The following is a 12,523-nucleotide window of genomic DNA, read 5'->3' on the forward strand; positions in this document are numbered from 1 at the left end:
AGGAGAGCTAGTCTCCGAGAACTCACTTGAATCCACCGGTAAGCATCGGAAGAGGCTATAATCCACTGGCTCCTCCATGATACAGGTGGCGGAAAGGAAGCCACTTGGGATGCTCCGATCGCCATCTCCACTAGGTTGGAGAATTGGTGAATCAGGTGTTGGAATTAGAGTTAGGGTTGCAACAATGTACACACACAAGATAGATAAGCTTGAGAGCACACAAAGTCACTAGATTAGAATGAACAAATGTGTGCCAAATACAAAAGATAAGTACACACCCTAAAATGAGTAGATAAGAGGGTGCACATACACACGGGGGAAAAAACCTCCTAGTGAGGGAAAAAGTGCTCCGGTGGTTCTAAGTGTGTTCACACACATCATTACACCATATAATGCTACAAATTCTCCCTGGAGTAATGATGTGAACATGTACAAGGTATCTTGAAAAGGCAGTAAACCCAAAGCTTTATGAAAAGCTTCGAACTTTTCACAAAAGGAAGAGCCTTCCTGAAAAAATCTGCCATGTTGTCATGTGTAGGCACATAGACTAAGCTAATCTCTGTTGCAGAGAGTCTTTCCCTGACATAGTGGTAATGCTCCTCAATGTGCTTAGTGCGAGCATGAAACACTCGGTTCCTCGCAACTGCTAATGCACTCTGGCTGTCAGTGAAAATCGTAGTGCTAGACGATTGTCCAACACCCAAATCAGCTATAAGACGTCTGAGCCACACACTCAACTGTAGCTGTAAAAGCTGCCCTGTACTTAGCTTCACAACTGGAAGTGGCCACTGTAGGCTGCTTCTTGCTGAGCCATGATATACATGAATCACCAAGGTGAAAGCAAAACCCACTAGTGGACACTCGTGTGTCATAACATCTAGCCCGATCTGAATCACTGAAAGCATGTAGTTGTGACTCACTCTCCTTTGGATAAAATAATCCAAAATATTGAGTGCCCTGTAAATAGCGGAAAACCCGCTTAATAGCCTGCCAATGTGTCGTACTTAGGCTATGCATAAATCTGCCCAACTGTGAGACCGCATACTGTATATCTGGCCTTGTGTTGCATAAATAAAGAAGGGATCCAACAGCCTGCTGATACAAACTAGCATCAAAAGAGTCTCTTGCATCTTGAAGACTAAGTCGAGTACCTGTCTCCATAGGTGTAGCCATAGGCTTGCAGTCTTCAAGATTAAACCTCTTCAATAGCTTATGTATATATTTAGACTGCAGCATAACAATGCCATCATTGCATTGCATAATCTGAATCCCCAAATAGTAATGCAAGGGCTTCAAATCTGACATCTCAAATGATGACTGCAAATTAGCCTTAAAGGCTGAAATCTGATCTATATCGGGTCTTGTGAGCAGCATGTCATCGACGTATAGAACGATGAGCAAAAATGTGTCCTTACTTCTCTTCACATAGAGGGTACTCTTTGTTGGACTGTTGCAAAAATCATACCATGCTCTAGGAGCTTGCTTGAGGCCATAAAGAGCCTTTTTCAACCTGCATACTTTAGACTCTTCTCCTTTCACAGCAAAACTAGGAGGCTGCGATACATACACCTCCTCATGTAAATCACCATTCAAGAATGCAATCTTAATGTCCAACTGATGTACATTCCACCCGTGATGTGCTGCCAAAGCAATGAGACACCTAATGATAGTCATACAAGATGTGGGTGCAAAGGTCTCATCATAATCAATGCCCTTTTGCTGGGCATACCCCTTTGCAACAAGTCTGTCCTTGTAACGATCAATGCTACGATTTGGTTTGAAGTTTGGGTTTTAACTTGTAAACCCACTTAGTACCAATGGTTTTCTTGCCATGAGGTACATCTGTCAAATACCAGGTGTCATTCTTGAGTATAGAGTTATACTCATCCTGCATAGCATGCATCCAATGATCATCATCTTGTGCTTCCTCAAAGGAAACAGGTTCCTCCTCATTACATAAAGTAGAAATGAGAACATGATCCACATGAGAATAATGTGCATGATGAGAACCTGCACGAGTTCTGCTAGGTAAAGGAGCTGCCAACTTGCTATCCCTCAATGTTTGCACAAGCCATTTTGGCATACGCCTAGATTCTTCTATGGTTCCTCTCTCCTCGTTCACTACATTCTCAATAATTGCCTCATCAAAAGGTTGATTGCAGATACCTGAGACAATAATAGAATGACCATCATTTCTATCCTGAACTGTACATCTGTCATCCACAAATTTCACCATCAAGCCTGACAAGGCTAAGGCTGAAATTGACAGCAAGCTCTTGTTAATGCCTGGCACATATAAAACTTTAGAAAGATTAAATATGCTCCCATTTGTAGCAGTGAGCATAACTCTACCAACTCTTTTGACAGGATATGAGGAACCATTTGCACATGTGACGGTTCCTGCACTTGGGATAGATTCTAGAGATGAGAACAAATTTTTATGTGAAGTGATGCCCTAGTCCGGGACATGCCAGGCACGAGCTACGTGGGTCAGTCTCCCAGCCATAGAGGTCAGTGTCAGGTCAGTCCTCTTAACCCAGTGTGGAGAATTCAGCAAGTGTTCATCATATAGGTGCATGTAGAGGTCAGCCATAATAGTAGTATGCACTAGAATGCATTTAGTTGTATTGCATGTAGTGGAGCCAGCCCCAAAGATGGGCTAGCTTGCAAGGGGTAGCCAATCCCCTAGCCATGCATCTAGGGCCGGTTGGGGGGCTAAAGAGCAGTCGGCCAGGACCAATGGGGCCTAGACAGAAGTCGGCCAAGTACCAGACTGCTGTCGGCCAGTTGAGGTGACAGTGTGACCAGGCATAGCCAGCCGACCAGGCATTTAATGCCAATTTTCAGCCAATTGTGGGATTGCTGCTGGCCGACAGCCTCCTCAAGAAACCGACTTGCATCCAGGAGCCTTGTAAAAAGGCAAGGTGTATTCAGTCCCAGAAATCAGGAGGTAAATCTAGAGATTTTCAAGAAAATTCAAGCATGTATGCCTAGGCTCCTGCCTGTGCATACTTATAGCCACTCTTGTGCTTTTAGCCCAAGGCAAAGAAGCTCAGTCTCTTCAGGAGTATTCAGCACACGTATCTTCCATCTCGGGCCAGTGTATTTCTCTCGAAGATAGCTTCACAGTCGCCTAAAGCTTATGCGTAGTTCTGCCCAGCGTTTGGCGGTCAGTCAGTCAGTTTTTCCGCTCAGTCTTGTGGACACAGTTCAGCTTGTATACAGTTCTCCAGATGAAGAAATAAAGCAAATACTCCTGCTTGCAGGGGGGGCCCTTCAGTGGGTAATTCGGGACCTCTTTTGGTGTCGTCTCTACTACATCTCTTTCAGATTTATGTATGCTATTTTAAAGGATTGCTAAAGACTCACTAAACTCAGGTTTAAAGAAAGGCTTCGTTGTTTCACACGGTCCTATCTCGGTGCATGCTACATTGGTATCAGAGCTTGGGGCGTGAATCAACTAGGCAACCTAGGGTGAGGGCATCCTGTGGATAGTAAAGCTGAGATCGGGAAAAACCACTCGCCCATCCACAATGGCATCAAGCTCCGAAGACATCACTAAAGAAGAACCATTCGAAGAAATGCTTCCGCAAAAAGAAGACGAAGACAACCAAAAGCTAAATGAGCAGATAAGGCAACTCCAGATTCAACTTGAAAGAATGCAAATGGGGAAAAAAATGGCAGAATTACAGGCAACCTTGGTCTAGCAGGAGACACCTAAAGAACAAAGTTCCTCAATGGAACAATGGTGTCGATAGATGACTGAAAAGGAAGAGTGAGACCGTGAAGCAAGACTAGCCGAACAACTGGTAGAGAAAGCCAAACGCAAGGCCAAAGAGGAGTGATTGCGGGCAGAGCTCGAAGTGAAGGTGAACCATGAGCGACAGGCCTGAGAAGACTTGAGGGACCAGTTCCAATAGACACTCCGGACTCTGGTAACTTCTTTCCACCCTTCTCAATCCTCCACAACCCTAGCCATAGCCTCGACAATAGTTATCCATGCCTCACCGAACTTCACCAAGTACGACGGCAAGTGCGACCATTCGGTTGTGACTCAGTTTATTCACCAGTTTGTGGCCCACTTTCTTTCCAAAATCATAGAAACCCAAGAAAAAGTCCATTTGGTGGCTCCACACCTCACAGGTGATGCGGTCACTTGGTGGCAACATTGGTCCTGTTTGCGCACATATTCTTACATTGGCTTACCGGACTATGATTGGGACACCTTTGTGTCCGATTTGAAGACCAGGTCTCTACCTCCGCAGTACATGACAAATCTTGAAGATGAGTTCTACAAACTCACCCAGAATGGTTGCCCTGTGCTCACCTACTCTAACAAAGTGATTACATCAGCTCAACATTTGGGGAAATCCGAGGAGGAGAAGCTCAAGCAGTTCATTCAAGAATTGGATCCAAACATTCGGTTCCCTGTTCGAAATTTTGAACCCCAGACTTTTGACAGACCTTTGACTCTTGCGCAGAATCATGAGATGATGCTCACTGGGCTTGCCTCCACCAAGACTGCTCCCGTCACCCAGCACAGCACACGTAGACCAACCAACAGAACCAGGCGTCTAACTAGCAGCTAGGTAAGGAGGCTCCCAACAACAAGGATCGAAAGAAGAAGGGCCAGAATAGCTCTTTTAGTAGGAAGGAGCGACAAGATGGACCTAAGAAGACCTCTAAAGAAAAGTTCAAGGAGTGTCTTACTTTAGGATTCTTACAGTCAGATAAGAAGGAGCGGTACTTCAAAGAGAACCATTGTTTTTTTCTGCCACCACGCGGGACATGCAAAGAAGGATTGTACCAAATGGCAAGCGGAAAAAAGGCAAACAACCAGCCTCTACAGTGGCTACCGCCACAGTTGTACCACCGCCTCCACCCCCGCCCTCAACCACCAATGCTGTTCAACTTTTGCCCGCTTTGAATGCAGTACCCGCAGTGCTAAGCAGGAGGGCGGAGTTGAGGAGCGTCAGAAAGGTCTTCTTTGAGCTTATGGCACATCGAAGGGGCAACAATTTGTTGTTCTCTTCGACATGGGCAGTTCCAAAGATGCCATCTCTCCGTAGTTGGCGTCCAAGATGAAATGTGCCCTTGTGCCGTATCATTTGGACGTGGACGGGTTCAGACCCGGCCTACGTACCCATGTTTCCCAGAAAGCTCAATAGCTTGCCTTCACAGTCCAGAAGGCTCAATTTCAAAGGGACTTCATCGTCTTGCCCCTTCTCGGGTGCGACATGATCCTTGAATTCAATGGTTCTGCCAATATGCGCCCATTCCTGATTGGAGGCAGGACACCTTCATGATCGTGGAAGGTTTTCCTGAGCCTACTATCATTCGCGAGGATCGGATCATTTAGGGTATTCCACTTATTTCCCACCTTCAAGCTAGTAGAGCTATTAGAAAGGGAGTTGAGTGTGCAATGATCTATGTCTGCCGACGACAGATAGCGACATCCACCGCGACTCCATTAGAGCCACAGATGACATGCCTCTTCTAGCAGTTTCAGGTTATCATGTTGAGGGATGATCTTCCACCAAGACCTCCGCCCTCTCATCTTGAAGACCATCGTATAGTTTTGGTACTTGGAGCTGAGCCACCCAGTAAGTTTCCGTATCGTCTTTCCAAGGTGGTGGAGGCTGAGTTGGAGACACAACTAGCACAGTTGCGTAGGTCTGATTTCGTCAAGCCTTCATCCTCTCCATTTGTTGCACCGATTCTTTTTGTGCAGAAGAAAGATAAGACCACACGTCTCTGTGTGGATTACTGAGCTTTGAACAAGTTGACAATCAAGAATAAGTTCCCCATGCCAAGGATAGAGTACATCCTTGAAAGACTCAATTGTGCTCAGTACTTCACCAAGATTGACCTCAAAAGTGGCTATCATCAAGTCAGAATTTTCGAGGAAAGACGACCTTTCGAACAGAATGAGGTCATTATGAGTTTGTGGTTATGCCTTTTTCTTTGACCAATGCACCAACGACATTCAACAAGATGATGTCACGAGCCTAGGCCATGTGATTGGTTCGGACGGCATTTGCCTTGACCTTGAGAAGATAAAGGCAATTCTCGATTGGGACATTCCAAAGATAGCCCAAGAGTTATGTTCCTTCGTGGGCTTGTGCCAAGCATATAGCTCACATATGGATCGGTTTTCTAACCTTGCAACACCATTGATAGATTTGCTCAAGGGAGTGAAGACTAGAAGATAGAAAGTTTTAGTCACACAGGTAAGGCTTTAGAGACATTCTTTGCTTTGCAAAAAGCGGCGTCCAAAGCCCCAATCCTTAAACTTGTATCATGGGATGATCCCTCTTCGAGGTGATCACCGATGCCAATAATCTCGCCATAGGAGAAATTTTGCAACAAGAAGGAAGGCATGTGGCGTATTACAACAGAACGTTAAATGATGCAGAAAAAAATTATAATGTCTATGACAGAGTTGTTAGGGGTTATCACAGCCTTGAAACAGTGGAAAGCTTTTCTTTATGGAAGGGAATTTATTGTAAAGACAGACCACAAGCCTTGAAGTGGTTACAAACTATGCCAAGTGCCCAGTGGAGCGATAGACAACCCCGTAGCAGACACTTTGAGTTGCAAAGGTATTATTCAGACATTACAAGAGTCCATTGTGTTGGAGATACAGGGAAAAAATTTAGGTAGTATGAAGCACAATATATAGATTGTCTAGAATTTGGAACTCCTTACAATATGGCCCTTTATTCAGAACCGGGTCATTATACCATTCAGGATGGTTGGCTCTTTTACAAGGGTTGACTATGTGTTCTTAGGGAGAAAAGACCGGCACTCGTCCATGCTGCCCATGGTTCACTTGTTGGTGGTCCGCATGTTCCATATGTCAAAAAGTGAAAGCACTTCATACCAAACATGCAGGGTTGCTTCAGCCATTGCCCGTTCTTGAGGGTCCGTTTCACGACATTTCGATGGATTTTGCTGGACCCCTTCTCGCATCTACTAGATCTTGGAATACTCAGTGTATGATGATAGTTTACAGATTCAGTAAATTTTGTCTGCTTATATCATGCAAGCAGGAAGCCACAATAAAAGATATAGCTCGGCTTTTTCTTCGACATTGGTATCCAGTTTGTCGCGGACCATTTCTTCTGATCGGTATCCAAAGTTTACATCTCACTTCTGGCGAGCTCTGTTTAACAACTTTTCATGTTTTGTACTGTCTCTTGAGTCATCTTGTTGATTGTCTCTCTCTCATGTAACTGTCTGGGTGAGTGCATAGTGGGGAGGGACAGTGTAGCTGCACGCCTTCCTAGTCAAGTAGGAACTCCTGACCATAGAGTGAACCCATGACACAGAGATTAGTGTCACAAACCCTAGTGTTTTGAGCACAGCAAGGTCTGCCACAACATTTAAGGTTTAGCCAGCCATTGGTTAGTGTAGGACAAGTAGTCCTCTAGATGTCCAGATTTATCACTGATATACTAAAAGTGGTTTGTTCACCCAAAACTGAGAGTACATCTGAAGTTGGTGTCTCATCAAAGAGAACAACGAAATGAGACTAAAAAGTACAATAAACTGATTGTCCTACAGTTATAAGAACAGAATTGTAAGACTCCGAGAGAGAGAGAGGGAGAGAGAGAGAAAGAAAGAAAGAAAGAAAGATATATTAACGTCCTGTCGAGGCCAAAGCTGACCTATAGGACAGATCAGAATACATCTTTGGTTACAATCCACTTCGGGGTATCGGTTAAAGAAAAGTGCATGTGGGATCAAAAAGAAACTAACTTCAAAGCTCTCATGACTCATGAGAGTTACATGTTACAATGGTAAAATCACCATGTGCTTAATGTGATTAGATATGTATAAGTATCAAGTTCATGTCCTTCAAAAGGAGGGTGGACCTTTAAAATCTTTGATGATAGCTTTTCCTCCTCTATAGACCGCCCACTTCCCTTGTTTCCTTGCTTCTCTGACTTTGGCCAGTTCCCCCGCTCTATTCTTTAGTTGTAGTGGGGTCAACTCATCAGAAATCCACACCGAGGTACCTTGCAATGATTTAGTCTGCTTCATTACCTTGATCTTATCAATCATATCATAGTATCGAACCCTAGCCTGTTTCCCTTTAATTTGAATGTCAGTTGGGTCACCAAGGTCTATAAAAGGTACCACTTTAGTGAGTCGTTCCTTTATGATATCTACATCCAAGATGTATCCCTCTAGCTGTTCATCTGTGTTGGTACCTACTGACCAGTCTTCTGGCAAGCCCCCAATTCGAACAAAAGTTTCCAGGCTTTTGACCCTTTCATTTTCTTTCAGGACTGACAGTACTTCACTGACAAAGTTCTCTGATTTTACCTGAGGTTTTGTGCTTTCTTGTTGTGTTTCCTGTATTTTTTGGGTTGCTTCTTGGGCTGCTTCCTGAATCTCCTGCTTGTTCTTGATGTCCTGCAATTGAGCTTCGAGGCCAGCAATTGAGAGAGAGAGAGAGAGAGAGAGAGAGAAAAGAAAGAAAAAAAGAAGGAATTTATTAATGTCTACTAAAGACCCAAAGGGTATGATGTTACATATGATCCATGTGAAGATTGGATGTCGAAACACAAAAAAGACAGACAGGGCGGGCCTATGTATTATATAGGTCCTTGCGTGTACAACTTAATAATTGACACGGAGAGCTCAAATGTTCAGGAGAGAGAGAGAGAGAGAGAGAGAGAGAGAGAGAGAGAGAGAGAGAGAAGAAAGAAAAAGGAAGGAATTTATTAATGTCTACTAAAGACCCGAAGGGTATGATGTTACATATGATCCATGTGAGGACTGGATGTCATAACACAAAAAAGACAGACAGGGCGGGCCTACATATTATGTAGGTCCCTCCATGTACAACTTAATAATAGACATGGAGAGCTCAAATGTCCAGGCGAGAGAGAGAGAGAAAGAAAGAAAGATATATTAAGCGTCTACTAAAGACCCAATGGGCCTATGAGACCAAAGTGGTACAATAATGTCCATGGCATATCTCATCATGGAATGGAAAATAAAACAGAATGAAAACATAAATATAGCTATCTCCCTGGGGTGATACAAAACTGTCCATGGAAACTCGTCATGGAATACTAAGAACATAAAAACATGGGAGCAACATCAGCTCCGAGTAGATGGTATACCACTCTCCAAAATGTCAAGCATGGGGTTGATGAGTATGGCCGAGAGGTCTCCCTCAGCTATGTCACGTGGAAAGTGTCACCAATTGGCCGACCATTTGGTCCATCTCCAGTCTTTGTGTCTCGTTCACTTGAGGCCAGGCCAGTGTCATATGTGAAGAGGCCAGTATTTTGCTGACATGGACGGGAGCCAGACTGGTGCCACCCGTGTATGACCTGGACTGTGTTTGACCCATGGGATTGTCACGCCATGGAAGAACCAGTATTCGTGCCGTGTCTTGCCTAAGGGACTGTCACTCCATAGGGAGGCTCGTGCCTGGAACTGTGTTTTACCTATGGGATTGTCACTCCATAGGAAGACCAGGTTTTTATGTTTTACGTCGTGCCATTTTTGTGCCGACAGATATTTTGTACTTGTTCCATGAACGGGAGATATGTCTATGATACTATTTGCACATGCACTCATGTTTTGCATGTTTGAAACTGTTTTCGCATGATTTGCATTTTTGTGTTTACCTGCTTGACGTGTTACTTACTGAGCGGGGACGCCTGCCAGTGAGTCGTGAAGTTTGCTCTGTCTTCTGACGAGTTTTAGTGCATGTGAACAGGCGGTAAGTATATTGCACATGTTTTAATATTTCATATTTTAACCCTTTGTTTTATAAGGTCATTTGTTCACTCACTTAAAAGTGGGCACCCCCTTTGGGCACCCACTTAGGGGCCAAGGTGGGGAGCCCCACTTAAGTGTGTGTGTGGGGGTGGGTGCATGGTCACCTACCCACACCCCCAAAGAACTGGCCGCCCACATGCAAGCGTGGGGAGCCAGCCTAATCTATTTGTTTTAACTCCACTTAAATTTTTATAAAAAAAATCACCACCTCCATCGTAGACCACCGGTGATCGCTTCCAACATTTTTTCGTAAGAGAAAACAAGCCGGCGATTTCTGGTGCATGCTCAGGTCGGCTGCAACCCCACAAGTGGCTATGTGCTGTTCTATATAGGCTGCGCAGGCTGGTGTCTCTTCAGCAGGCGGAAGGACACGTTTCTGTTCAAATCAAACTGCAGCCAGGCGCCTCTGTTTCAGACGGCTGGTGGCTGCGCTGGTTATTCAGCAGGGCTGCCCACTATCTACAGGCGGCTGCTCATACAACCAGGCGGTTCCTCCACGCTGCAGCCAGGCGTCTCCCCCCTTGCAAACGGGTGCTTCTTCCTACCCATCAGGCGACTGTTCCCCATCAGTTTTGTTGTGCATATTCCTCCTCCAGCAGACGACTGCACATCAGCTGCGTTTTTGCTTCTCTCAGGCTGCGCCCACTTTACCTTTACAGCTTATGGCTGCACACAACCATGCGGTTGAGGCCTATATACGTGGCTGAACTTTCTGCACTACAAGCAGCACAGGCTGCAGGCGACTTCTACAATCAGACTACGCCTCTGCTCTTCAGCAGGCGACTGTAAGTGTGTACCTATAGTCAGGCGACTATACAAAATTGTACCGTTTTTCCACAACAAGGTGGCTGCTCCTTCTGTCCAGCAGGCTGCAAGTGACTACACCGCCTCCATCTTCTCTTTGTAGCCAGGGTGTTCATCTACAGCCAGGCGACTGTTTGTGTACTCCTACAGCCAGGCGGCTACATCCTTGGTATCCTCCACTAGTAGCTGCACACAGACAGATACCTCAGGTATTGGACTTCCATCTGCCTTCCACAAGTATTCTATGCATAGAAAGATGCATAATGGAATTTTTTAAATTATAAAAGTGTTATTCTTATTAAATTTGATTTCTATGCATAGTGAATTTTCAGATTTAAGTAAAGTACTTTGTGATAAATTTGATAAGGAATTCTCTCCATGGCAACACCCGTTCGGTGCCGGGTAGTCCAAGCTCTATTGGAGAATCTCGGTCCAAAGGTGTTGAGATCGGGAGAGCCAGGCGTTAGTACGGGAGCGCCTGTTTGTGCGTGGTCCTGGAACACCAGTTGGGCGCTCTCCGCGGAGTCCAGTGAAAGCACAGGACCGTAGAGTCTGGACCATGCTAGTGGTCGTTCTGCTTTGAATATCTACTTCGAGCCTATTTGTTTGGTACTGTATTCATCTTGTACATGGACATCATCTAGTTCTTGGAACCCATGGAGCATTGTATTTGTTAAATACTCCCAATAAATATATCATATATTGAGGGGGGGGTCGGCCCGTTCCGGTCCCAGTGCTGGTGTCCATTTATCTCATTTTATTTCATTTCAAGTTCAAGTTGTATTAAGTTGTCCATTTCAAATTGTGGTTTTAAAGTTGTGCTATTACGCGTGTGGGTGTCCAACGGAGTCTATTCCCACTTGAAGCAGGTAAACGAGCTTTTAGAGAAAGGTTTGGTTCAGTCCAGTTCCTCACCTTACTACTGCTCCCCTGTGCTTCTTGTTCAAAAGAAGGACGGTTCATTCCGCATGTGCGTGGACTATAGAGCTTTGAACAAGCTTACCATCAAGAACAGATTCCCAATTCCGCGAATTGATGATATTTTGGATAAGCTTGATGGTTCCGCTTGTTTCAGCCGACTTGATTTTAAGAGTGGTTATCACCAGATACGAGTGGTGCCACAAGATGTCCATAAAACTGCATTCAGGACAGCCTTCGGGTTCTATGAATTTTTGGTAATGCCTTTTGGTCTCACCAATGCTTTTGCTACTTTTAATCGTATGATGGATAGGATATTCTGATCCCATCGCAAATTCACAGGAGTATTCTTTGATGATATCTTGGTTTTCTCCAAGAATGAGCAGGAACACAGAACTCATTTGGTCACAGTGTTCGAAGAGTTGCGGAAGCATAAACTTTTCATTAATGCCAAGAAAAGTGAGTTCTTCCTTTCAGAGATTCATTATCTGGGTCATATTGTATCCAAAGATGGAGTTACAACGGATCCTGCAAAGATAGAGACCATTCGGAATTGGCCCGAATTGCAAAACGTACATCAAGTACGTAGTTTTTTGGACGATATTCATCATCGCTGCTCGCTGAAGCTACGCCCCATCCCTGCCTGCGCGACCTGCACACCAGCGCCCCCCCCCCCCCCCGCCTGCTGTAGTTCCTGCGCCCCTCCCCCTTGTTGCTCTGCCCGCCGCCCGTCTCTCCTCCCCCCCTTCGCCTGCTTCGCTGCTGCGCCCCATCCCCCGCTGCTGCGCTCCCTCCTCGCCTTCTCGCCCCCTCCCTCCTCGCCTCCTCGTCTTCTCGCCCCATCCCCTGCTTCGCGCCCATCTCTCCTTTGCTTCGCCCTGACCCCCCTCCGCCAGCATTCTCCTCCCCGCCTCATTCGCGCAGCTATCTCCTCCCCGCCTCATTCGCTCTCCTCCCCGCCTCATTCGCTCTATCTCCTCCCCGCCTCACTCGCGCA

General features: G+C 45.4%; 2 protein-coding genes across 4 annotated transcripts in view; one reads left to right on the forward strand and one right to left on the reverse strand.

Moving 5' to 3' along the window:
• The window catches only part of LOC147609736 (AMP deaminase-like), a 68,575-nt gene that overhangs the window by 45,406 nt on the left and 10,646 nt on the right, over nt 1-12,523 (forward strand). The gene's annotated exons all lie outside the window — the stretch shown is intronic.
• LOC147609737 (uncharacterized) lies at nt 7,511-8,448 on the reverse strand (the record flags this gene model as incomplete). Its single annotated transcript, XM_086786865.1, has 1 exon — nt 7,511-8,448. A coding segment is annotated over one exon (588 nt), but the record flags the coding sequence as incomplete, so codon positions are not given.

This window comes from Cibotium barometz, chromosome 50, assembly GCF_041138505.1.
Source record: "Cibotium barometz isolate CiBa-2024 chromosome 50, ASM4113850v1, whole genome shotgun sequence".
In the NCBI taxonomy this organism is placed as follows: domain Eukaryota; kingdom Viridiplantae; phylum Streptophyta; class Polypodiopsida; order Cyatheales; family Cibotiaceae; genus Cibotium; species Cibotium barometz.